This window comes from Pimephales promelas, chromosome 2, assembly GCF_988280905.1.
Source record: "Pimephales promelas chromosome 2, fPimPro1.hap1.1, whole genome shotgun sequence".
Classification (NCBI taxonomy): Eukaryota; Metazoa; Chordata; class Actinopteri; order Cypriniformes; family Leuciscidae; genus Pimephales; species Pimephales promelas.
In genome coordinates this window covers 7,777,143-7,805,103 of record NC_142770.1, presented here as the reverse complement: position 1 = coordinate 7,805,103, position 27,961 = coordinate 7,777,143, and the positions used below count along the sequence as shown (strand labels likewise).

The following is a 27,961-nucleotide window of genomic DNA, read 5'->3' as shown; positions in this document are numbered from 1 at the left end:
AGAGTGTGTGTGTGTATATGTGTGTGTACGTGCGCGCGCGCTCGAGCGAATGATGCGCTGAGGCTCTCCAGCAGTGCGCATCTCCTCCACTCGCGACCAGGTGTCACATTCTTCGGATGCTTCTGACCATTTGAACCCGGGACCGAGTCATCATGACGGACCCTTCCTCAGCTGCTGACCCCACTGCCGGTCCTGTAGACCCCGGTCCAGGTGCTCCTGCTTCTGTTCCGGATCCAGCGGTAGTGGATCCTGCATCCATTCCAGCAAACGGACACCATACGAACCAAGCAGACACTTTCAACATGGAGCAGCAGATGAAAATAGGAGAGACAGATGACAACGGTACGAGTTTGTGGTTAAATACTTTTAATAGAGTTTATTTGCATTGAAAAATACATAGAAAGTGGAGCACGGGGCAAGTTGTCACACGTTCACTCCAGTGAAAATGCATCAGTGTTGGTTTATTTGTGAAAGTCAGCTTCTGTACACAACATTAAAGTCTACAAAATGATATTAAAAATGCCTTTTACACACTACACACACAGACATTAGCCTACATTTAGGCTATTATAGGCTGACCCATGCATAATATATCACATTAAATGAAAGAAAGAAAAATATTTTACCTCAGAGTTTTGCAACGTGCAATTATTTCATTGTTTGAAGTTACAGTGTGTGTGACAACTTGCCCCGACCATATTCTGTGAACACAGATTCATTCATTAGGCTACTGATTCTTTTCTGAATGAATTCATCTGTAATTTTATTGCGCTCACTTAAATTCACAAAACAATATATAATAATTCGATATTTTCGAATTATTTTTTAAAGTCGGCATGAACGAAATGAAATGGAAGTTGTGGTTATTGGTCGATCTCATGTGAGTGTCAGGTTGCCCCGCCCTCGCGCCAGTAAACACGTCATCAAAGTAGATGAGAACTGTAGCTGCATGAGGCAAAGTTATTTTGATTAAAGATTACAAGGGCACATACATTTACAAAAATGATGTGCATGGATATATAATTTATAATAAATACTTCAGTATACCAATAAAAAATACTTCATGTACATTTTGATTTCATGCTGACTTTAAATAATAATAAATTAAAAAAAAGCACTGCTAAAGAAAACAAGCATTTATATAATTGGACTTTTGAGTCAAATCTTTTGAGCCTGTGACTGTGACAAGTCTGTTTCAGATTTTTTTCCGAAGAAACGGCATTAAATTCCTCTGAGACACATGATGTAGGATGTGTTTAGATGTGAGGAAAGATGGCGTAATCTAACCGAGCACTGTCCCTCAGCAGGTCTTCTGGAGAGCAGTATGCGTCTGAAACCCCACGAGGCTCAGAGTTACAGAAAAAAGGCATTATGGGTATCGTGGGTCTCCATTGTGGTGACGATAATCTTAGCCATCGCTGCGTTCAGTGAGTATCTGCCCCTTCATCTAGAGCATCATGGACCTATTGATCATACAGACCTGTATGATGCCATATCCTGTTTTGAAGATGAGCTCTTAATTCTTTTGGGACTGTGATGTAGTTTTTAAGGACGAGTTCAGAATAGTGTCTAATTTTTTTAAAAGTTGCTGTTATTTTTACATAGAGCGCAGAATAATAATTTATATAATACCATATGTTAAATATATATATATATATATATATATATATATATATACACACGTGTATCTTTTTATATGTAAAATAATTTAGGCTACATAAGTCATTTAATTTTTATGTATATATAATTAAATAAAAATCTAAATAAGATATAAATATATCTATATAATATAAAATATGAATATAAAATGTATATATTTATTTGATATATTATTAGGGATGGGACGGTATGAAAATTTCATATCACGATTATAGTGTCCAAAATAATCGTGATTATCAATATTATCACGGTTTTGTTAAATTTATGAAAGTGCTAAAAAAGAACTGATGCTCACACTGAAAACATTTCAACAAGTTTTATAATTAAAAATCAACAAACAACAAATAAAACAAGCCTCTCTATGCAGTTTTTTAGGCAAGATTCTTTTCTATGGCATTTCCTTCTTTATAATGCCCGTCGTCAATAGCAACGCATTATTACACAGCGCGCATCCATATCACAACGGACGCGCGCTCTTGTTTCAATTAAATACAACTTGCCGTCTTGCGTCTCCGGTTTTTGATTGTAAACAATAAATCAACTTTTGCAATACAGAGTTTGATAATATTGGTGTGATATATCTCGTCTGGACGATTGTTTTACAAAATGAATTCATAAACAGGTAAGATTTAAAACATTAGCTAAACTCATTATCAATTCAATATGTCCCCGTAATTATGTGGTAAAAATACAATCGGTTTAATACGTGATGCATCTATACTTTACTATCCCTTAAAATATCACTCCTAGTCTTGTTTGAAGTTGTTCGTTCGTCTGGCTCAAATCCACTTGCTACGAACTTTTCTTCACTGAAGCTTCACGTCTATTTCAAGTGAGTGACATAAAATGTTTCAACTCAAAACAACATTTCGTGCCCAATTGTTTCCCAGACGTAGTTTTGGTATTGAGGTCAAAGTTAACTTGCCTTGCGTTCGGGTGATGATCACAAGACGACTCGGCAGATTTGAAGTGTTTCTACTGCAGTGACTTTTTGTTCGGCAGACAGGGTGACCATCCTCGATCAAGTTTCCCTCAGGACTTTTGTAAAACCCAAAATATGACCACACCTCAGATTTGGTCCTCTTAGAAGGCTGAAAAACCTCCTGAGCACAGTCACTGCTTTCCGCCATTCCTTCTCGAATAGTAATTTAAAAAATATTGCGTGCTGCGCGCCTGCGTCAGACTGGCCGACAGGATTCAGTGAGTAATTAAAATCGCGATAATCAAACACGGTTTTAATGATAATTAAATTTTAAACGATAATACTAACCGTCAGTACATTTTATCACGGTTTATAGTGAAACCGGTTATCGTCCCATCCCTATATATTATATAATTACCTATAGTAGTTATATTTTAATAATACATATTTTATAATCCATTTAATACTTTATGTATATATATATATATATATATATATATATATATATACTTTATATATACATATTCTTTATTATACATATTTATTATATATACATTTACAAATTTTTCACGTCTGACCCGCAGCTGTGTGTAGTTTGGTTCAGTGCCACAAGCTTGATACACAAGATCTGGTTTGACTAGTTTATTCATGGTTGTTCTACTAGGTTACTTTGATAATCGTCGTTGAAAGAAGTTGCACAGGATAAACACAGACATACGGGAACTTTGACAACCAAATACATTCATAGCCCACTTTATTCTCAGCTACAAATACAAAATATTCTCAGAGGTACAAAACTGGGAGACTGTAAAAATAGTTGTCATATAATGGAAAACAGTATCTTGCTCTTTTGTAAAATTTACTTTAAAGGGGTTTCAAAAGAGTTTAATGTACTGGAAACAATTCTTATGTTCTCAACCGCATACTGGCATACTCTCGTTTTTTTGTACTATATGAATTTTCCTGGATTACAGTTGCCGTTTTCTGGAAAACTGTATCCCAAAATGCAGTGCACTTAACTTGACCTTCCATTTCCAAAAGGATCTGAGAAACGTTTTAGGTTTTAATCGGCATTTTGCCACAAATGCTTTTGATAGAGCTTAATTTGAACCCAGAATATTCCCTTAAATCATTAAGCTGGGATACTCAAGTTTGGTGTTACGCAGACTATTGTTGTTCTCTCAGCACAAAGTGCGGTTAATCATTTTGTAGACCGCTTCCAGGCTATGTGCTTTAATGTTGGAGCAACTGGTTTTAAGCCAACACAACACTCTTAGAAGAAATGGTTCTATTTAGAACCAGAAATGGTTCCATCCCCCACTTCATATATGGAACTATAGAACCATTTTTTTGGTAAAAGGTTCTATTGGCCAAGTATGGAACCCCAGGGTTCTATATAGAACCCAGAGGAACCCTTTTTTAAGAGTGTATAGAACCTTTTAGGGGTTCCAAATACGTAGTGCTGATAGAACATTTTAAGGTTCTATATAGAACCTTTTCTTCTAAGAGTGAAGCCCTGCACTGGATTTAATGTATCATTTTGATCAAGAATGGTTTCTTACTTGGTGCTTAATCCCTCGGGAACTAAATGACTCACCTTACACTTCCAGAGTTGGACGGGGACTCTGGGACTCACGTTGCCAGGCTGTTAAGATTCTGTCACATAGCAACTCCAGAGCAACGACGCTTGAGAGATGTTGTCATTTAAACTCCCCTTTATCAGTAATGGAGACAATATAGCTGAAATGATAGCAGACAACTGAGGGCAAATGATTGAGATTGACTTAATATTTTTGGTAAATTAATGTGATTTTTTTTGTGAATTAATTTATTCTACATTTAGTCATGGTGCTTGCTAAGGGCTTTTTGACCTAGCAACACCCTAGAAAACATTAGCAAGATCATAGCAACACCCATAGCTTCCTAGCAGCTAGCTATAGAACGAACAATTTGGTTTACCAATTTTATTTTGTGATGAGCAGTTGACTTATCCTAAATAGTTACAAAATAAATAAGTTCACATAAATATTAATTTGAGTTGAATTTTGTGGGAGAATAAAGAGTGCCGAGTCATTGAGGCACAGTCTAGAGTTAGCATTAGCATTTAGCATAATTCTAAAAAGAATTGGCACAAAGCCCCACTTCCTTTCCAGCACACTCGCTTCCTGTTCTTTGTTCATTGAACCAGCACATTTAAACACACACAAACTTGAAAACTACAAGCAAATATTGATGTGTGAACAAGCTGGAAAACAAAATATTTGATCAGTTGTTAACTGTTAGTCAAGGAATGGTTTGACAAGGCATTGATGTTTTGAACACGCATCAAAAAATTAGCGCAGTGTGTGAAACTTCTATGCTAAGTTAAATAATTGTTGTTAGTTTTATATACACAGTACATGAAGGAAATTAATGTTTTTAATATATGAAATATAGTCACCGCCACAATGCTACAATGTTGTGGGTGGCTGCTTTAACATTGCTAGGTGGTTCCTGGAATGTACGGGGTGGTGTATATGCCGTTGCTAGGGTGCTCTAGGTGGTTGCTAAGCTGTTTGTATGTTGTATGTTGTCCCCCTTGGTCATTACCAGTAGGTTAGAACTTAAAAAGTTAAGTTCACTGAACTTTATTAGTATTCGCCTCACATAAGGGCATTTAAACAGCACTTTTTATAAGTGCACTAGCATGTAAAGAGACCCCAAAGTTATTAAATATGTACTAAAAGCCACGAAAATCCCACACAGTCTTCAAGAGCATCAGCGTTATATGTTTGGGTAGCGTGCATTTGGGTCAGTATGGGTTTTGAGAAGATCAAATCTGGTGGATTATGGTTTTAACCGAATTATCCTCGAATCAGTTCAGATATGATCAGTTTACTGCCAGGCGATCCGAGTCTTGCTATCTTCGCTGTAGAGCTTGTGAGGTTACACTATCGGAAGTGTAAGCGGGACGGCTCGTTTTTCATTAACGGCTGCGCTACTCCTGTCAGACTAAAGGTGCCGAAGGGTGGGGGGTTCTGTATGTTTTAGAGAAAGGGAAGGCATTTTGAGACTGATGAAGGCAGAAAAAAGCAAGAGGAGAAGAGAAATGGTCTAATATATGCCAGACTCAGAAATCTGAATTCCCAGATGTCTTGAAGCTTCCAGTGCAGCCAATTAACACGCTCTCAGCGACAGAGTGTCTTCTGCTTCACACACTCGCACAAATAGGCTCGCATACCTCCAAACCTAATAAACATGTCTAGAAATGCATCTGCTGCGGGGAAATAAGCGATTCGGTTTAAATGTCGGTTCTTGGAGGATTTACTGACTTACAAACTGAAGAAAACTAAATTAGTATGTGTGTGTGTGTGGAAGATTTTCTTGCGGCATAGAATGTAAATATCACACTGCGAGGAGAGGTCACAGATAGAGGAGGGGTAGTTCACTCTCATATTAATGCATTCAGCACTACCAGCCTGTAAAAGCCAGCATGCCAACTCCCATAGAGCCCCTGAGTCTAAAAATAAAAGATGGAAGACAGAGAGAGAGAGAGAGAGAGAGAGAGAGAGGTGGAGGGTGCTTTGCCCTCTCTGCACCTCCTCTGTTCTTTTAAAACATCAAGCGAGTCAAGTAAACGGGTTTGTGAAAACAACTAGACGAAAAGCTAAAAAGAGTCACAGTCTCAGAGATGGTAAACAGTCTGAGGAATATCTACTGGTATGTTAACTTTAACATATTAGTTTTTGCAATAACATTACATATAGCAAACCAATTAGTTTACTTTACAGTTTACTTTAGTCGTTGTCTTAATTTCATTAAGTAAGCATAACTTAATTGCATCAAGTTACTCTTACTTAATCCATTTAAGTTGTCACTAACTTAATTCTGTCTGTGATCTGAGGAAGTGTACTCAGTGTACCAGAGTGCATTGCGGCATGAATAAGTTAATTGATTTGTTATTCTATTTTTGGCTTTATTTTACCATTACAATTTTATTTGCTATCGTTATTGGGGTTATAATGATAGTTATAACGTTAGTTATCACAACATTTTTTCTTTTGTCAAATCAACTTAAATAATTTATTTAGTTCAGATAACATATAATTTTGAGTTTCAGATGGTTAAATCATCCTCCTTCATTGTATTAACTCACTTTTTCCATTTCAATGAACTTAAAATTTTAAGGCAACCAGGTTACTTACTTTTTTAAGGTAAACCAACAATATTTTTTACAGTGTACTTGCAAGATGGTACTCAAACCAGTCAAGTAATGTTTACAACCTTTTCTGAGTAACGAAGGCTTAGCATGCAAACAGTACAGATTACTAAGAAATTTTAAGTAAGTTCAACAAATTATTGGACATTAAGTAAAGTTAACAAAAAATTCTTAGAAAAATGTTAGATTTAAGAGTTTTATAGTATTGTAACTGAAATCTGCTAAACATTTCAGTTTTAGTATTAGTATTTGCACTTTTATTAAAATTTATTTTAGTGTCTGATATCTACGTAGATACCAACTAAAATATACTAATTTATTATCTTTAACGTATTAGTTTTACGGTGTGTTGTACACGGAAGTGTGGGTTGTAGTCGCCAAACCACATAACATACCGGACGATACCAAGAACAAAAGAAACTCAGGGATTAAGCACATACAGGAAAGAAGGAAGGATCCATTTGAAAACTGTTTGCCACCGCTTTAACATAACCAATCAAAAACCATAAAGACAAACTATTTATTCATCTATTACTACACTCTTAGAAGAAAAGGTTCTATGTCGAACCTTAAAAGGTTCTATCAGTGCTACGTATTTGGAACCCCTAAAATGTTCCATACACTCTTAAAAAAGGGTTCCTCTGGGTTCTATATAGAACCCTGAGGTTCCATACCAATAGAATCTTATACCAATAGAACCTTTTACCAAAAAAATGGTTCTATATAGAACCATTTTGGAGTTCCATATATGAAGTGGGGGATGGAACCATTTTTGGTTCTAAATAGAACCATTTCTTCTAATAGTGTATTTAACCATGTAGATAAACTATTTTAGCTGCTACAGGTATTAGCAATACCTTTAGTTTAAGTTTTTATAGTATCATAACAACAACACTGACCAGTCAAAAGTCTTTCATTTGACTGCAGAATTGTTTCTCGAAAATGTCCTGTAAGTGATAACAAAATGCAAATTTATTCACCAACTCTGACACAGAAACTAGATCACATTCCCTGTTTTGGTTTGTGTGTGTGTGTGTGAGGATGCTTTTGTGTGTGTCAAAAAGACAGACCGAGCGGAAGACAGGTTTTTTTACAGCAGCTGTTGTGTTGGATTTCAACATTCTGCAACTCACCAGCTATAAAGATTCTGCCCTATTTTCACAGACAAAAAAAACACCTAAAGGAAAGCACATAAGGCTAGATTTCTTAAGCAGTCATGGACAAGATCTTCAAAGAGTTTTATACATCATGCGCCACTCATACATCTGAGAATAACTGTCACAACGCGGTTCTTGCCGCATAGCAGCAGCATGTTCACTCAGTGTGATACATGTAACGAAATAGATTTTACACGTTCCCACAAAATCAGTGTTGTGGTATTTTTTGTTAGAGTACTGTACGAGTTGTGCAAGTTAAGAAAGAAAGCTAACGTGCATGTGACAAACATCATATAAAACGTAACATTATGACAATTTACAAAATCTACAAAACCAGGGTCCTAAAGTAACAGCAAATTGTGCAATAGCTATTGAAGCATGTTTTCTGTTTCCACCAGGATGTAAAAAAAGTGATTCTGAGTGTATCTCAAAATTCTGATTTATGTTTCGCAATTCTGATTTTATAATTCACAATTTCGAGTTTCGATTTTATATCTCGCAGTACAGACTCCATAACTCCTAATTTTGAGTTTATATCTAACAATTCTGACTTTTTTTGCCCAAAATTGTGATTTTATATCTTGCAGTACAAACTTTATTAATCACAATTTTGAGTTTATATCTAACAATTCTGAATTTTTTCCTCAAAATTGTGCATTTGTATCTCAAAATTTGGACTTTATAACTTACAATTTCGAGTTTATATCTCACAATTCTGAATTTTTTGCTTAAAATTGTGATTTTATATCTCGCAGTACAGACTTTATTACTCGTAGTTTCGAGTTTACATCTGACAATTTTTACTTTTTTCTCAAAATTGTGTTAATATTCTCAGAATTCGGACTTTTGTCTCAATTTCGTAATTATAACGCACAATTTCAAGGCTAAATCTCACAATTCTGACTTTTGTCTCAATTTCGTCTTTATAACGCACAATTTCAAGGTTAAATCTCACAATTGCATGAAAAAATTCAGAATCGAGACTTTATATCTTGCAATTGTGAGATAACCTCGAAATTGCAAGGAGAAAAGTCAGAATTGTAAGATAAAAAGTTGCAATTAACTTTTTGGGGGGAATTTGCTGGCAGAAACCAGCTTCCGTGAATAGCAGATCAGGTGACTTGTGTATCTCAGATTTTGCAATGTTGACTTTTTTTACACTACAAATCACACTGCATACTACAATACATCAGTTTAATAACAAAATAAAACTAAATCACATTAAGTTTAATCAGCTTAATGAAGGGGATTAATGAGCACATTCCCTGTTAGCTGGCTTGTTAGTTAGCCCAGGTCTGCATCTGTGACAGATTGAAGCTGATTTCTCCTCAGTAATCCTGGATACACACAATACTTCATTGTGATCCAACGATATTCTATGGTTTTTCAAGCTTCATAAGTTTCTTGATCAGCTCGGGCCGCAGTATCAGCACTCCTTGAGGAAGCTGCTGACTTCACATGAAAATCAGCATAAATATGACTTCTTAATGAGCAGGCAATGGTTTCAGCTTACAGACACACGGCTCTCCATAAACCCTTTCCTGTTACCCAAAATGCTCTGCATGTGGTACAACTAAACTCCTGAAGGCCGTCGTAAGATTAAGATGTATACGTTGTTCACGAGACAATGTGTGTGGTTCTTTAGAGTGTGTCCGATGGGTTTCTGAATGGCTGCACTGATTATAGATGTTTTATTGACACTGTCGATAAGTTTCTTGAGCAGGCCTCTTGAGGACTTGAAATCGTCTGGCGCGAGATGTCTAAAACAGAGTGGATTTCTCTAAAAGGAACAGAATTTATATTTAGAAACTGCTAAATCTTTAATCTCATGCCGCAGCAGCTCCGTTATTCATTTTTAACAGGTTTTCTGGGGGACAGAGTGTGCATGTGTTTGTTTTTGAGTAATGACTTTTTCCATTTAAATGTGTGCGCAAACTTTGACTAAAGGCACGTTCATACCAAAAGCGATAACAATAACGATAACTTTATTGTTAATCGCCCATGGTGGGAACGGGCCTAATGCTGTATGATTTTACTGTGTGACAGAACTCTGGCAGGACTGGACGTTTGCATCTTCACCTTAAATGGATAGTTGACTTTGAAATTAATTTTTGGTATGTTTTAGCTTACCTCAAGGGCATCCAAGATGTAGGTGTCTTTGTTTCCGCAGTAGTTTCAATTTTGATATTTTTAGGTCAAACCGTTCTTGTCTGTCAGTCATATAATGGAGGTCTATGGTCACCACCTCAAAGAGCATGAACAGAGAAGTCCAAATTAAACATGATTTAATGACTCGTAAATGTAAGTACACATTGATGGCCTAAGACACGAAACGAGCGGTTTGTGTGAGAAAACAGTATTTATATCGTTTTTACCTCTTCTTAACACAGCCACCCTCAGATCACTTGAACATGGCTGTGATTACAAGAGGTAAAAACGATGGAAATACTGTTAGTTTTCTCACACAAACTGCTCGATTTGTGTCTTAGGCCATCAATGTGTACATTTAGAGTCATTAAATCATGTTTAATTTGGACTTCTCTGTGCATGCTATTTGAGGTGGTGACCATAGACCTCCATTATATGACTGATAGATACAAACGGTTTGACCTAAAAATATCAAAACTATAACTACTGCGGAAACAAAGACACCTACATCTTGGATGCCCTTGAGGTAAGCTAAAACATACCAAAAATTAATTTCAAAGTGAACTATCCCTTTAATTTCATCCCAGCTGACCAATTTTTGGTTCCTAATTCGTGGTTATAAAAAAAAATAGAGAACATTTTTAGAACATTAGGAATTGGTAACCAAACGGGAACCATTAGGGGAAAATGTTCTGATACTTCTGCACCACATTTAAACTATACTGTACCATACCACACTCTAAATGACTATACTTCACTATACTCTACTGTGTGCTATTGTGCTGTACTGTACAATCAATTGGGAAACAGAAGCACCGATAGCCCTGAAATGCAGATCTGGGCACCTTTGAGAGTTTGGCTGACCCTGTAGAGATGGATGGAATATCTTGGATCGCTCATCCAGTCTCAAGATAGAGGATTCAGGTGCATTAGAGGTCAATATTAGGTCGATAACTGGACATGAGCCACAGTGCTGTTTGGGTAGCTCAAATCCACACTGTGCTGACATCACTGTGTGAAGGGATGAAATCTGATCCAGGCCACTTTAGCTGCTAGAAATCATGCAAACGCACAGCTTTAAAACAGGGGAATGCGGATAAATGGATAATGTTTAGGTGTATATTTCAGACAAACACTTCAAATCAAAATCAATATTAACAATATACACAGTTGAGTGATTAGTCACTGGGTACAGTGAAAAGTAGAGAGGGATTTAGACGCTCATTAATTCACAATGTTTCCATTGTGATGTTAAAGGAATGTTAATCAGTTTTTCTGACTAATTTTTTATATTTTTTATTGTAAAATCTATTTATTTACGCATATTTAAAGTTTTCCCAAATAATGAACAATTTTAAGTCATTTATATAATTTATTAAATAAAAATGTGTTAAAAATGTGTTTTTTTTTAATTTCATATGTATTTATTATTTTTTAAATAAATCACACTTAATTGTTTGTCCAACCAACTCAGTATTTCATTCATTTAAAAATAATAATAATACTATTTTAATAAACGCATTTAAAGTTTGTCCAACTCAATTTTTCATGGTGAAAAATGTATTTATTTAAAAAAAAAAAATTCTTCACACTTAACTTTTTCTCATTTCTTTTGCAGCTGTTTCTATAATGCGGCATAGTGCATCAGCCTTTGGGTTTGCTGTAAGTCTGACACTTCATATATTTAAATGTTCATTATTGAATAGTCTTTAATGTGTTAACGCTTCTCTTTATCACTGTTGTTCATTTGTTTGCAGTTTGACGCTACTCTCGACGTCCTGTCCTCCATTATTGTGATTTGGCGATACAGCAACGCCGCGGCCGTCCATTCAGCGCACAGAGAATACATGTGAGTACATGTGGTTTAAAGAAAACACGGGGAATGGGACGTGACCGCATGGAATGGGTCATAGGTTGCGTCCGAAATCATGTAGTATGAATGTAATCTGGACGCACTACATTAGCCAGGCTGTCATTATCATGTGACCTTCCATCATCAGTTGTGTAACTTCACTGCCATTCAAAAAACGGACACAGTAAAGTGTCCATCGTATGCACAATTCAGAATCTCGCCGGAAGATGAAGGTCATCCGGCTACTTGAGTCAGTGCTGTGAATTCGGACTTACTTCTTTCGACAAATACTGTTTTCATCTACTATATAGGGAACTATGTGATTTCTGATGCAGCCATTGTTTGTGCTCTGTGGGGATTCTGGGTAGTTTAAGTAGCCAATTAGATGTTTCTGGGCAACAAGGAGAGCAGAAGGTCAGATTGATCTTTCAAGGTAATGATGTTGAGATTTTGACATGTTCCTCGGCTGAAGGAGAACATGCTGGGCGAGCGAGCACGCTACAAATGACCTAACCAAACCATAGTCATTAAAACTAGCATTTAATGAATGTGTTCAGATGCGCCGATCCTTGTAAACAAACCTAGCATAATTTACCTCAGCAGGATTAAGCAGTTTGACGTTTCCTAAAGACCACCAGGTTTGATGGATGGAGGCCAGGCAGACAGATTCTCTGGTCCCCCGTGAAATGGCCCTTCTCTGGGTTTCATGTCTTTAGACAGTCTCTCTCTGTGTTCGGCGTCCCTTATCGGGTGAAAGACACAATAGAGATGGCAGAAGGGCTTTGTGAAAGGGAATTAAAGCAGAGGAAGCTGAGAAAGAGCGGACAAAGGCAGAAGTGTGCTAGACGGCAGAACACTCAGACCTGTAGCATACGTACAGTACACACACACACACACACACACACACACACACACACAATGAATCAATTTCTAATGTGCAGGCTGGTGAAGCTGTGAGCTCCGGTCCCTAGGGGAATCTGCCGGATGCGGATCGCCGTGGAGACGGATTACATCGTAACGCAGGCTGCATTAGCGAGATGACTACTAGACTCTTACACTCTTAAACACTACTGGCTCGAGAGAATAGGGACTTTTAAATAGATCTCTGCATTTTGAAGAACATATTAGTGGGGCTTACTGGTGTAATAAACAGTACCAAGGCGATGCAATGCAGTTGCTTAGGTGTTGCTTGGTGGTTGTTAGTTTACTCAGTAACAAGTTTTAAAAGTAACTAGTTACTTAAGAAAGTAACTATTGCGTTACTTTCAAGTAAAATCAAATTTTAAATGTTCAAATGTGACCCCACCTCTACCCCTTTTTAACAGAACTTAAAACACATGTGCATGTTCAATTATTTATGATAAATCTGAATTTTATAATGAATATTATTATTAACTGAAACATGAAACATTGTACACGCATCTAAAAAATGTTGCTGTGGGACAAAATGAGACTAGCCTCCAATCAAATGCCATGTATGCAAGTTAGATATAATGTTATATAGTGGATCAATGCAAATAACACAAGAGATGTTTTGGAAACTTTGATATTTATTGCCCCTCAACAGGCCACAACTGGGCAAAATTAAATGAAGCTTGTTAAGCTGTTGAGTTATATGTTCTCATTAACTATATTATTTTATGTTTCTTACTAGGCTATTTTGTTTTTACTTACTAAAAATGTGCAAGTGCAAGAGTGCGCATGAGTGAACAAATGGGGACTTTTATTTTGGCTCAACTTGTGTTCCTTCCTTGAGATGAATGTTGTGCTGCTGCTCCCTCGTGCATGTTATGCTAAACTAACAAATAAATAACACTGAGAAATTGTATCTGGATTTTTCTTTAGTGGATGGATGATCGCAACATATTGTTCATGGACATGACGGACGGAAATAAAAACTTAACATAAGCAATATTACCATTTAGAGAAGGCTACTTTTGGATTATTTGGGCACGTCGGCATACCTGTCTCTCGTTGACTGACTGGCTTGTCCTGTTCCTTGTGTGTCCTGTCCGACTATAGGCTACGTTATGATGGGTCGTTCGCAATTCATAGCCGTTGTGTCGTTCGCGAGCGTAGTGATGATGGATCGACTCTTCTTCTGATTAATGGCGGATCATATCTTTACGATATATACCCCCACCTACTGGACTTAGTTACTACACAGGCGTGTGTAAAAAGGGTGTTGGCAAATAATACATCAAATCATAAAATAAAAAATGTATATAGTCTTTTACTTAAACCAGTATCATTATACAGACCTTATGCACCGGAGAAACGTGGGCGCCGTCATCTTTAGAATATTGTCTTTGAACTTCCGGTTTTGCGGTCGCTCGGTATATTTCTATGGCATCGCTGTCAAGGAGTAATTAGCTGGTGAAGTGGATTTACTAATTGTAGAGTTAACAAAAGTTATCATGAGCAGTAAAGTAGATGTCTTAGCAAATGTCGACCGGGAAATGTTTTACGAGCAGCAGTTCATTCATACCACAGACCGGAAGTCGCCCGCATCGCTGACAAGGGGCGGGGCTACATAAGGTCTATATAATTAAATATTTGCATCTTTGTCCCTGCATTCTTTGCTCCTGTAAAATATTATGAATATCATTTTCTGCATCAGCGTCTTTCCATTTCTGTCTGAATTTGAAATTTTTTTACAACTGAATAAAACATGGGTGACATCCTCCAATACTTTACATTCAGAGCATATGCCATTACTTTTACCTATTAAGGATAAAGTGGAATTAAGGCCTGTGTGGCCCAACCTCAATCTGGTTATCATACCTTCTTCGATGGATCGACTCGTTCGCGAATGAGCTTTTGAGTTCGCGAATGAGTGCGTTTGCCTAAAAGTAATAGTGTGCATAAAAGAAAACGCTTTTGTTAAGTTTCTAATAAAATGCAAGTTCGCAGCTTTTTAGATTGCACTTTTATTGAATTTTCATTTTTATGTATGTTTTGATAAAAAATATTTACAACACACTAAATATTAAATTCAGTCGCCAGTCAAAACAAACATGATCCAGCTAGCTCATAGGCATCTCAACAGCATCATTGGGGTTCCTCCTTGGCCTGATTGCTAGATAAACTAGATTAATCTGCTTGTCTTCATTTGGTTTTAATTTGATCTCCAGAGAGTGTAGCTGTGTGTGTTTGTTTGTTTGTATTGGTTTGACTAATTAATCACTAAACAAAAAGCAGATTTAACAGACTAAGCTCGCAAAGCCATTACAATCCGCGTGTGAGAAACAGAGCGGAACGGCTCTAAAACTTCACCAGATTTAACCCAGCTACCCCTGCGGCTGAGTAAACAGTGGAACAGATCTCGCCTATTTACCAGACTCAATTAGAGAACGACGTCCCTCGTCGTCTTCATTTATAAACAGAGGGCTTGACAGGCCTAATGAGAACGAGGCACTAAAGCGAGCAGAAGCTTCAGTCGTGTTATTAACTGACTCAGACACAGGAGGGGAGTTAGACCGTGAACTCAATAAAGCATCAGTTGAACTGATGCTGTGGGTTACTTAACGTACCTGTGTGTGTGTGTGTTTTCCAGAGCATGTGTTATCCTTGGGGTCGTGTTCATCTTGTCGGCCATCACTATCCTGGGGAAAGCGATCCATGATCTCGCCACAAAATTGCAACCGGAAGTGGTAAGAAAACAACAAACACACATTTGTTCATTCACTGACTCAATGATGTATTCATGGAATTAGTTGATTCATTCGTTTGTTTGTTTGATCATTCTCTGACTGATTGATTCACTGGATTGGTTGATTGATTGTTCCAGTGGTTGATTCATTTGTTTGTTCATTTACACTCGTTATTGGAGTGCATTGTGGGATTGAATTAGTGGACTCAATAAAGTCCACTATGGTTTCGGACACCACTACAAATGGCTGTCTCCCCAAATAGTGCCCTATTTAAGGGTATAGGGGGGCGATTTCGGACACAGCCATGGTTCCAGTAGTTTATTTATTTGTTCGTTTTGTTCATTTATTCACTCACTGATTCATTCATTTGATTGGTTGATTCGTTTCAGTGGTTGTTTCTTTAATGTATTATTTCCTTGACTGATTGATTTATTAATTGGATTGGTTGATTGATTGTTCCACTGATTAATTAATTTGTTTGTTTGTTCATTCTCTTATTGGATCATTCATTGGATTTGTTGATTGATGGTTCCATTGGTTGATTCATTTGTTCATTCATTTACTCAAGATTCATTCATTGGATTGATTGATTGTTCCAGTGGTTAATTCATTTGTTCATTCATCCACTCACTGATTCATTCATTGGATTGGTCGATTGATTGTTTCAGTGGTTGTTTCTTTAATTAGATATTTTCCTAACTCATTGATTTATTCATTGCATTGATTGATTGATTGTTCCAGTGGTTGATTAATTTGTTTGTTTGTTCATTCTCTTATTGAATCATTCATTGGATTTGTTGATTGATGGTTCCAGTGGTTGATTCATTTGTTCATTCATTCACTCAAGATTCATTCATTGGATTGATTGATTGTTCCAGTGGTTGATTCATTTGTTCATTCATTCACTCACTGATTCATTCATTGGATTGGTCGATTTGGATTGGTTGGTTTCAGTGGTTGTTTCTTTAATTAGTTATTTCCCTAACTCGTTGATTTATTCATTGCATTGATTGATTGATTGTTCCAGTGGTTTATTCATTTGTTCTTTTGTTTGTTCATTCTCTTATTGAATCATTCATTGGATTTGATCATTGACAGTTCCAGTGGTTGATTCATTAGTTGGCTCATTCATTCACTCTTTGGTTGGTTGATTGTAGCAACTAACTCTTATTCTATTTTCTAAGTGATTTGATTTAGTCATTTTCTAAATATTTTTCCATATATTTGCTCTTAAGCATTCATACTTTCGCATGTGTTTTTATTGAATGTAATCTCCTTTCAAGAGAGTCTCTCAGATGAAGGACACCACGTGCAAAAACCCAACACTTCATCTTTTTATGTCGCTGGTTGTGTGAGTTTTCCCTAACGGCGCCTGCTAAACAGCAGAAGTGTAAAGTGAATGAACATGGTGGAGACGAGGTGTGAAGTCACAGACGAGATTAGAATAGTCTGATATCGCTGTTGCCAGGCAACATCAAGAGGGGAAATAGTTTCCCTTAAACCAGTTACCCCTCCACTATCACTCACTCTTTTTCTCAGTCTATCTCTCCATTCGACTTCCTGTGATGAAACGAGACACCTAAAGCTTCGGTCTGGTACTGCATCTGGGGTGTAAAATTCCACGTTTCTTTATTGACATTTATGTTTCCACGAAGATCCATGGAACCTTTCCATTGCACAAAAGGTACTTCATAGTGTAAAAAGGTACTTAAGATTATTAAAATACTAAGACATAGTTAAACAGTTTTTATTTAAAGGGTTAGTTCACCCAAAAATGAAAATTAAGTCATTAATTACTCACCCCCATGCTGTACCAACCCCGTAAGACCTTCGTTCGTCTTCGGAACACAAATGAAGATATTTTTGATTAAATTTGAGAGCTGTATAACTACCACATTGGCTCCTAAGGGACTGCCTCTTGACGGCCCAGAAAGTCAATGAAGAAAATGTTTAAATATCCCAAGTGACTACCGTGGCTCAACTATATGTTTATCAAGCGACGCGAATACTTTTTGTGCGAAAAAACAAACAAAAATAACGAGTTTATTCGACTATTTCTTTTCTTCCTTGTAGGCCAGAACGAGACTTCCTTAGATTTCCACGACGCATGCGCGAGATTTGCGATCTGCTTACACCAGCTTACACTACTTCAGATCGCAATTCTCGCGCATGCGTCGTGGAAATCTAAGGAAGTCTCGTTCTGGCCTACAAGGAAGAAAAGAAATAGTCGAATAAACTCGTTATTTTTGTTTGTTTTTTCGCACAAAAAGTATTCGCGTCGCTTAAACATATAGTTGAGCCACGGTAGTCACTTGGGATATTTAAACATTTTCTTCATTGACTTTCTGGGCCGTCAAGAGGCAGTCCCTTAGGCAGCCAATGTGGTAGTTATACAGCTCTCAAATTTAATCAAAAATATCTTCATTTGTGTTCTGAAGACAAACGAAGGTCTTACGGGGTTGGTACAGCATGGGGGTGAGTAATTAATGACTTAATTTTCATTTTTGGGTGAACTAACCCTTTAAGTAAATAGGAAATAGGACCTCTTTTTTATCAAGAACACTCTCAGAAAAAAAAGGTACAAAAGCTTTCACTGGGGTGGTACCTTTACCTAAAGGGTACATATTGGTACCTTAATGGTACCATGAAGGTACCAATATGCACCCAAAAGTGTACCTTTTAAAAAGGTACCGCCCCAGTGACAGCTTTTGTACCTTTTTTTCTGAGAGTGAACCAATCATAGCACATTATGAACTTTGGTAATGAGGCTTACTAGTTTTAAAAATGAAACAATCTTGTGTTCTTGAAGCATCCGCACACAAAATGTTCTAAAAAATAAGTTTGCCATCAAAACCAAAGGAACTTAAAAAGGTTATATTGTTAGAACCAGTTATGACATAATAAGAACTAAAAAAGGTTCTACGATGACATAACGGAAATGAAAAACGTTTTTTATGATGGCATAACGAGAACTAAAAAGGGTTCTATGGGGGTAAAAAAAGGTTCTATTATTACATAATGAGAATAAAAAAGGTTCTATCGTGTTTTGAGGAGTAAACAACATTCTATAATGACAACAAGAACTAAAAAGGTTTTATGAAAGAACTAACAATGCTTACATGATGACAGTTGGAACTTAAAAGGTATATTATGACATAATGGGAAATAAATAAAGTTCTATTATGACATCATGGGAACTTAAAAGGTAACTATTATGCCATACGAGAACTAAAAAGGTTCTGTAATGTCATTTTCTTAAAAGGCATGAGATTGCAACCATTTTTGGAACCTTTGCTATTAAGAGTGTCCCAAACACAATTAGGGTGTAAAAGAGAAGACGATATAGGAGGAGACAGAGAGAGAGAGAGAGAGAGAGTTGCTGTTCTGATGTTTTAATCAGGACTCTGGCTTCTCTCTGGAGGATTCCTGTTCCTGTCTCAACGTGTAAAGCTTGGTTTTGGCGCATACAAGCGCCGCCTAAAAATAGATTCAATATTTCTCCCTCCCTTCATCTGCTGCTGATGTCAGAAACACTTCCCCTCCTCTTTTCTCTCTCTCTCTCTCTCAAATGCTCTTTCGTTCTCTAATGAAATGTTAATAAGCTGTTCTGAACAAGGTGTTTGAGATGGACTGCCCCCGTTTGCAATCCCATGTGTGTTTCTGAGCGAGATTGTTTTTCAGGTGCTATAAAATCAATACAACAATTTTCCACTGAATTCCTGTAATAGTCCCCATCCGAGCCGTTTGCACTTCCTGCCGTGAACCTGCTAAAATAAGAATTTTAAATAATAGATATACTTGCTTCCCAAGTTAATTAATCACTAAGTTTGCATTACAAGTTTTCTGAAATGTTATGTTTAATATGCAAATGAGGCAGGTTTAAAATTCCTTTTTGGTTTTGTCGACATGTTAGAGTTGAAGGTTTTAATGAGGGGATTTTGAATATCTCTTTTTAATCACTCCATACATCAGAAATTATTGACGACTGACAGGAAATAAAATACATTTTCACCATTTTTAGAAATGTTGTATAGTTATAAATTATAAAATTATAGGCAAATGTTGTATGGCCAAACCCTTCAGTAAAAATCTTCAGAATATAGATAGAAAAATCATTTTAAGAAAACCGCCTTTAACACCTCTAGGGTCCAAGGTGTATTTGGGGTCCTTGAGATGTTCTGACATGTCCTGACATTTGTGCTTTTTTCAGTTTCTTATAAACATATTAATGGCACAGGTGAATTTACACTATATTTAGCACAAACAGGGCTACCATAATATGTGAGCAACATGTATGTACATGTTTGTATTTTTTGAGAGAATATTGGTTATTGAAAAAACTAAAAATGAAAGTTTCTGAAATAAGGCCACAAAACGAAATATGGCATGTTTTAGCTTACCTAAAAAAGCGCCCGTGCCCTCAGATCACTTGGACGTGGCTGTGGTTACAGGTAAAAACTATATAAATACTGTTCGTTTTCTCACACAAACCGCGCGTTTCGTGTCTTAGGCCATCAATGTGTACTTACATATACGAGTCATTAAATCATGTTTAATTTGGACTTCTCTGTGCATGCTCTTTGAGGTGGTGACCATAGACCTCCATTATATGACTGATAGACACGAACGGTTTGACCTAAAAATATCAAAATTAAAAATACTGCGGAAACAAAGACACCTACATCTTGGATGCCCTTGAGGTAAGCTAAAACATATCAAAAATTAATCATATCCCTTTAATGATTTGTATTGTAATTTAAATCTACAGATGCAAAAAGTTAAAGTGTAATAATACAAACACTTAAATGTGTATTTCGGATATTTTCTTTCCACTATTCTAAAAGAAGACGCGTTATGGAAGGCCAAATAGGCCAAAACCAGTGCATAAAAAACAATATTTCTCCCTGCAGACAAAATAAATGAAACATCTGACATAAATGGACTGCGAAAGTGACGAAAACGACACAAAAATATAGCCCTAAATAATGATGTTTACAGGTCTTATATGGTTGTGTAGTTAAACCTACAATCATTAGAGGGACTCGACCATAAAAAAAAAAATGTGTGATGTGCGACTGCTTCCAAATCCCTGATATCTCGCTGAGATGGATCATCAGAGATTTTTAGAGAGAGACATTGTGGGATGTTTGTGGGCAGGCAGACAACGCTTGTGATAAATGCGAGGCCACAAGGTTGTTTTTAAACCTTTCAAGGAGGGTTAGAGTTGTTCGACACTGTCCGCGAGACACAAACCTCATTGGTTTCTGCTCTCTTCATCTGCCTGACATCAATATTGATGAGGCTGTCTCACCAGAAGATCCATCATACCGTTTTATGTGGAGGGAACAAGTGATGCATTGACTGAGCGTTTGTGTTGGACGTTATGTTTGATGTCGTTGCATTTTTCACGTCGGCAAGGCCAGCGGTGCAAATTTAATGATTCTGCTCAGGCATCCTTTGCATCCTTTTATTGACTCTGTGCTCCTTATTACCATTCATATTGCTTTCTAACATATTCATAGATACTTCTCATACTAGTTTTGCAGTGAATGCATACTAGAATTACTTGCATGCATTGAATACTCATATTTGGACCGTTTACTGCACACTGTGCAGTGTAGTATGTTCTGAAACTGAAATATGCGGCAATAGACATCAAACAGTGTTATGTTTTTATCATCAAACGACTGGATTACCTTGCATGTTTAATTCAGCAAGTGTGCACTTAATGAGGTCATGGCAATCATTTAGTATGCTACTGTTTGAAATGTTTACTGTTGCACTGTTTTTTAATAGAGTAACAGTAAAAACAGTAAAACAGTGTTGTAGTAGCCTATATACATTTTTGTATGCATGGAAATGTGGCAACAATTTAGTATGCTACAGTTTGAAATGTTTACTGCATAGGTTTTAAATAAGTAACAAACAGCACTGAACAAAGCCCGCCTTTTGCTATGTTCAGAATACTAGCGTACTACTTACTGCTACATTTTTAAATGTTTACTGTTGCATACTGTTTTACACTTTAAAAACAATTCCATTCTGGTAGAGTACTACATACTACATACTAGACAGTATATACTGTATTTATGCAGTAAGAAACACTTCAAACAGTAGAACGATACAGTATTATCAGAACATTTGGCTACCAGCATGTTAAGTTCAGTAAGTACACTGCATACTATACACTGCATACTATATACTATACAATACTATACACTGCATACTATGAATACTATACACTGCATACTATGCATACTACATACTATACACTGCATACTATGAATACTATACACTGCATACTATGAATACTATACACTGCATACTATACACTGCATACTACATACTATGCATACTATAGACTGCATACTATGGATACTACATACTATACAATACTATACACTGCATACCAGCGTTGTAGTATTGTACAACTCGGACTCGGACTCGGTCTCGAGACCATATTTTAATGGTCTTGGTCTTGTCATGGACTCGTGTCCATTTGGACTCAGAATTGACTCGTACTCGAACATTTTTTTTTTTAGGACTCGGAATTATTCCCGAGTCCACTCGAGTTCAATTAAAAATATTTTTCATGATTATTAATGTATGTTAATAAATTATTTCTTTAAATTGATTGACACGCCCAGTGATTGGTGATTTTCTAGTGCGCAACTGTGCATGACAAATTGTAATAAAATTACTTTTAACACCACCTACTATGTGGCCTTTTTACCCTAAACTGATCATATTTTTTAAAGTCTAATTAAATTCAGTAAAAAAAAAAAGGATTTCTCTAAGTAAATACAAGTAAATTAGGTAATCAACCCTCACTGGTCTCGGTCTCGACTCGGACTCGACCGTCTCTGGTCTCGGACTCGACTCGGACTCGACTCTCTCTGGTCTCGGTGTCAACTCGGACTCGAGTGAGGTGGTCTCGACTACAACACTGCTGCATACTTTGCATGCTACATAATTTACAATACTATACACTGCATACTATGAATACTATACACTGCATACTACATACTATGCATACTATACACTGCATACTATGCATACTACATACTATACAATACTATACACTTCATACTATGAATACTATACACAGCAGAAGTAGTATGATTTGTAGTATGCTATTCAGAATATAACCATGAACTATAATGAGATTATTGGAGCTTTTCCACTGCTGGTACAGCTCGGTATGGCTCAGTACGGTTCGGCTCGCTTGGCTTTTCCACTGCGTGGTACGACTCGGCACGGCACAGCTCGGTTCGCTTTAGCTAGGTTGCTTTTCCACTGCAGTTAGTACCGCTTTAAAGTGGGTGGGATTATAGACGGATCGATAACAGCGGTGGCTGTTACTGGCTATTTAAATCTAGCGGGTTTGGTTTCTTGTGTCGATGTCTATTGTTCGCAAATACAGTGACGCTGGTAGTGACGATTCTGTCTGATGACCAATCAGTGATCTGCAGTTTTTCACGTCACATTTAGTACCGGTACGGTACGCTTGGAACCTCAACAGACCAGGTACCATTTAAAGCGAGCCGTACCGAACCGTACCGTACCATGCAGTGGAAAAGCGCCATATGTGACAACAATGTAGTATACTACAATTTGAAATGGTTCCTGTTGACCATTTCTAAAATAATACGCATATATTTCCATTTCTAGTAAGCAGCTGTACAGTGATATTCCATTTCCCCCCTCCTCTCTTGATTTCCTCTACAGTGTGCCATATAAATTGCTGTTGAATAAAACACTGCACTTGACCCTTGACCGTCACATCAGGCTCAGTATGATAATGTCCGTCTCTTTCTCTTTCCCCAGGATGACTTCCTGTACAGCGTATCGGTTATCAGCGGAGTGGTGTGCACCATTCTGTCCATCTGTAAGTTCATGCTGGGGAAAGTCCTCACCAGCAGGGCCCTCATCACTGATGGTACGTTTCCCCGGAAACCCACCAGGTTACCGTGGTGATGGCCAGCCGGATTTATTATTCACAGTGCCATGGCAACGTGTCTGGTCTTATTTCACCTCAGCTCCTCCCTTTTCAACTTGTGACGGGCTCGAAGGAGCAGGATTGTACATGTGACTATATTGGCTCCCAAAAAGATTTCATTCCCATTTTCCACTGAATTTTACATTAAATACATTCCGTTTACGCTTAATAACACATCACGTTGTTTTTGTTTTGTTTAGTAGTATGTCTATGTTTTTCCATATATTGAAAGGTGGAAAGATATTCAAGCTCCAAAATGACAACAAATATGCTTTTATGACTTCAGGCAACAACATCAAACATCAAACATCGCATGGGTTTCTTTTATGGAGGTTTTATGGCATTTTTGTTTGAAAAAGAAAACACTGAGAAAGAAAATTCGACAGATGAGTAGATAGACAGATAAGCAGATGGGAGTACACGGACAGACATTTATATATATATATATAGACAGATACGCACAGATGGACACACACACACACACACACACGGTTAACATGAAATCACAGGGCTTGTTGAGAAAAGGTGTGCTATTACTATTCTAACTGACCAAACTTGTAATTTTTGTAATCGAAATTACACACATACACAAAAAATATGGTGTAGGATTTACTTTGAAACTTGAAAAATTAATTTTAAACGCATTGAATTAATGACGTTTTTAAAGTAGAAAATGGAAATGTATTTTTATGTAAAACATACTCTAATAATCTGTATTTACAACTTCGAAAAACTTTAAATGGAGCAAATAGTGTGCAATATTTGGTAACACCGAAATATTATTTTACAGTGTCCTTGTGACACGTTACTGTATTAATAACTATAAATGATGCATCTTAACACACAACTAACCCTAAACAAACCCCTACTCCTAACCCTATAGTAAGTTCAATATTATTACTCTTAGTTATTACTCTCATATTCTTTAATATGCCACACACACACAGAGTCTATGCATCAACCATCTCAGTAGCACAAATACACACCCAGCGTCTCGCACACGAGGTGTGAAACTCACCAGCTGTCCAAACATCCAGAACTGCCGCTACACTAGATAGTTATCACAGAAATGACTGATTATCTTCTAACAGAAGATTTATAATCTGTAAATATGAACAATCACGTCATTTAATAGCCAGGTTTGCTAATAAAAAAATGTATTCATCCTTGTGCAGTTCCAACCCCACATGAATTACACAAAAGTATAGATTTAGCAGAATGTTCAAGCTGCTCTTTCTGATATTTTTATATTCATTTCCAGGTTTTAACTCTCTAGTCGGAGGCGTCATGGGATTCTCCATCCTGATCAGCGCCGAGGTGTTCAAACACGAACCAAGTGTCTGGTATCTGGACGGGACCATGGGGGTTCTGATCGGACTGATCATTCTCGCCTACGGAGTCAAGTAAGAGTCCCAATCCAACTCAAATATGAAACTTTAAGGGGCACTATGTACATTTTGAGTCGTTTTTAAGTGTAAAAACAATGGAAAGTTTTTGAAAACGATACCGCTATCGTTATTGGCACCCCTGGTAAATATGCTCAAATATGGCTGTATAATAAATCCGCGTTGTTATCCGTGGATATTGATTATAAGAGCATGTTTTGATCTTTCATTAAGAAAAATGCGCAAAAATCCAACCTTTCATAGAAGTAAAAGAATTGAAAGTGTGTTTTCGTTGTCATGTAAATACACAGTCATACACAAACCATGGTTAATATCGTTAAATTAAACTAAAAATTAGGGCTGTCGAACGATTAATCGCGATTAATCGCATCCAAAATAAAAGTTTGTGTTTACATAATATATGTGGGTGCACTGTGTATAATTATTTAATATATATAAATACACACACATGCTTGTATATATTTAAGGAATATTTTCATGTATATACTGTATATAGATTTATATAGGTAAATATATTTTATATATAGATAATATTTTTTTTAAATATACATGCATGTGTGTCTATATATATAATTAATTTAAAATAATTATACACAGTGCACCCATATATATTATGTAAACACAAACTTTTATTTTGGATGTGATTAATCGCGATTAATCGTTTGACAGCCCTACTAAAAATATGTATTTTTAAAAATTGAAATAAAATCAATATTACCTGAAATAAAACATAAAATACTTAAACTTATTTTATTTCAGCTGGATACCAAGGCAACATTTCACATTTCCGTTTAGTCGAAGTTGAAGAACTAAAGTAAATAAACGACCACTAAAAAAAATTTATACATTTTTAGTTTCAGTAAGTTTAGTGTAGCTAAAAAAACATTTTAAAAACAAAAGTTAAAAGTTAAAATGAAACCAGAAACAAAAATAAACAATTCAAAATATTAAGAAAAACTATAATATAATTATACAGTGACGACATTAATAGAAACATTGTGCCATGTCTGTTCACTGTAGCACAAAGCGTGTCTATAAACAGTCATTTGATAATGTTCCACTTTCAGGCGTGACCCTGTTAGTCTTTGCAACTGTAAATATGCCGAAGGTTTTAACTAAAGCCTCTGATAGGAACACTAATTATGTAGCATTTTGCTAGTTACATAGCAAACGATGCTCCCTAACATAATTTCAAACAATTATTATAATATATCACTAGCCTAGAGACTGTAATTAGCGTTTGACTCGTTGTAATGGAAATGAAGATGTAACATTCGGGGAATTAGTATGCAAAGTTCAACCGTAGCCTCACCTGGAACGTTTCCCACTGAAAATCGAACGTCACATGACTTGTTGACAGAACTTTAAGTAAATGTAAATCTATAAGCTGGAGAATTCCACCTGCTGTGTGTCCTATCCAGAAAGCACACAGTGCTCCATTAAGCGGAGGTCATTTCGTTTGAAGAGAGACAGGCTTGTCCTTGAGAGGTTATGGATTTTAGCCTTGTCATTGCGGCCTATGGGCCAATGAATACACATTGTTCTATTTACGCTTTATTCATACAGTTTCCAACCATTTGTATTAGTTAACACAAACCTAATGTGCTACATATTTGTCAGTCATGCATAAATTAAATATTTCTGTAATAGTACTAATAAACTGAGTGTGGTTTATATACACAATAACCCGGTTCATATATTTATCGTCAATAAATCTCATTCATATGAAACTAATCCAATATATTGCTTGTTCACCCTCTAGCCATATTTGAACTGTTTACACTTTTTGTTTTCGCAAGGAACTGATTCGAATAAATGCATTTTAAAATATGACTATTTAAATATAATCAAATAGTGCAAAGTGTGTAATAAACTACAGCACGTTTTGTTGTTGTTGTTGAAAAATCTTATTATGACTGACATATATGCATCACGTTAAGTTTATTTGTTTGTTTATTCAAATACATTGATCGATTGATTGATTGATTACTTTTTTTATAAAGACATAAATCTTAAAGATCATGTCTTGAAGCCTAAATATTAAATTTTTTTAAATTCTATATTCTTTTTTAAATTCTATAATTCTATAAAAAAAATTCTATAAAATAGTCTATTCTATAATTATATAAAATTGAATTTCAAATAAAAATAGAATACAAAATTGAATCCGAATAAAATTTCACAATAGAAAAGCCTGGCATATGATAGAAAATGAAGTATGAATCGCTCTGAAAGTGCACAATTTGAAGTTATGTCGATACAATGTGACTAAAATGTCCAATTAATAAATCAAAGGGGTGTTTAAATTACATTTTTGTCGAGACTAAAAAAAAAAATTCTCGTGATTTTTTTTTTTTTGATAAACCAACTTTGTTGAAATTTCGATTTTTTTCGTAGTTAAAACATGCTAATTGTGCGTTGCAGTGTAATATTATTTGATATTATACCTTTAAACTTCCCACGTTTGTTTCTGACAGGAAAATGAGTGAACTTGTACATTTCTTCCTCTTTATCCATCAGGTTGTTAAAGGACATGGTCCCGCGCGTCAGGCAGACGAGGAATTACGAGCGCTTCGAGTAGGATTCGGAGTCGGGACAACTCAACGCACATAAACACTCGTGTGGAGATTCTGTGGGAAAACACAACACATACACACATTTTACCTTGCCTCAGGGCAAAGGCAACCACAAACTCCCCCTGTAAATATGGATTTGAAAGGGAAAACTGACAATTACATGTATAAAATGTGTATTATTGAATTATCGGAGCTGGCAATAAGCGGGACGACTCAGAATGCGGCAACCAATTGGACATCTGATATTTAAAACCCAGATTAAATCACGTTCAGTTAAAGGATTTATGGGTATTCGTTTTTGCCTTGGGGCGAGACTTATTTTAAGTATCTTCAAACAATCGGGTTATAGAGAGAGTTTTATCAGGTAAACTTAACACAGATTGTCTTTATT

The 27,961-nt window shown here is 36.3% G+C and overlaps 1 protein-coding gene across 2 annotated transcripts; it reads left to right on the top strand.

Moving 5' to 3' along the window:
- Window positions 1-29: 29 nt before the first annotated feature.
- tmem163b (transmembrane protein 163b) lies at window positions 30-27,711 on the top strand. 2 transcript variants are annotated; one of them, XM_089134267.1, is made up of 8 exons: window positions 30-342; window positions 1,305-1,427; window positions 11,703-11,746; window positions 11,842-11,933; window positions 15,493-15,589; window positions 23,417-23,528; window positions 24,850-24,991; window positions 27,515-27,711. In XM_089134267.1, exons 1-8 carry the CDS (start codon window positions 153-155, stop codon window positions 27,573-27,575), a joined length of 861 nt encoding a protein of 286 aa, XP_088990393.1. In that variant the 5' UTR covers window positions 30-152; the 3' UTR covers window positions 27,576-27,711. The 2 variants fall into 2 exon arrangements, with proteins under 2 accessions (XP_088990393.1, XP_039538522.2); XM_039682588.2 differs by having other exon boundaries at window positions 31-342; window positions 1,308-1,427.
- The last annotated feature ends 250 nt before the right edge of the window (window positions 27,712-27,961 follow it).

Bases quoted from the DNA above. Each gene is read 5' to 3' on its own strand.
- tmem163b (XM_089134267.1), top strand. From the start codon at position 153: ATGACGGACCCTTCCTCAGCTGCTGACCCCACTGCCGGTCCTGTAGAC. The intron at 1,428-11,702 runs GTGAGTATCTGC...TTTCTTTTGCAG, and splicing joins CTTAGCCATCGCTGCGTTCA to CTGTTTCTATAATGCGGCAT. The intron at 23,529-24,849 runs GTACGTTTCCCC...ATTCATTTCCAG, and splicing joins CAGGGCCCTCATCACTGATG to GTTTTAACTCTCTAGTCGGA.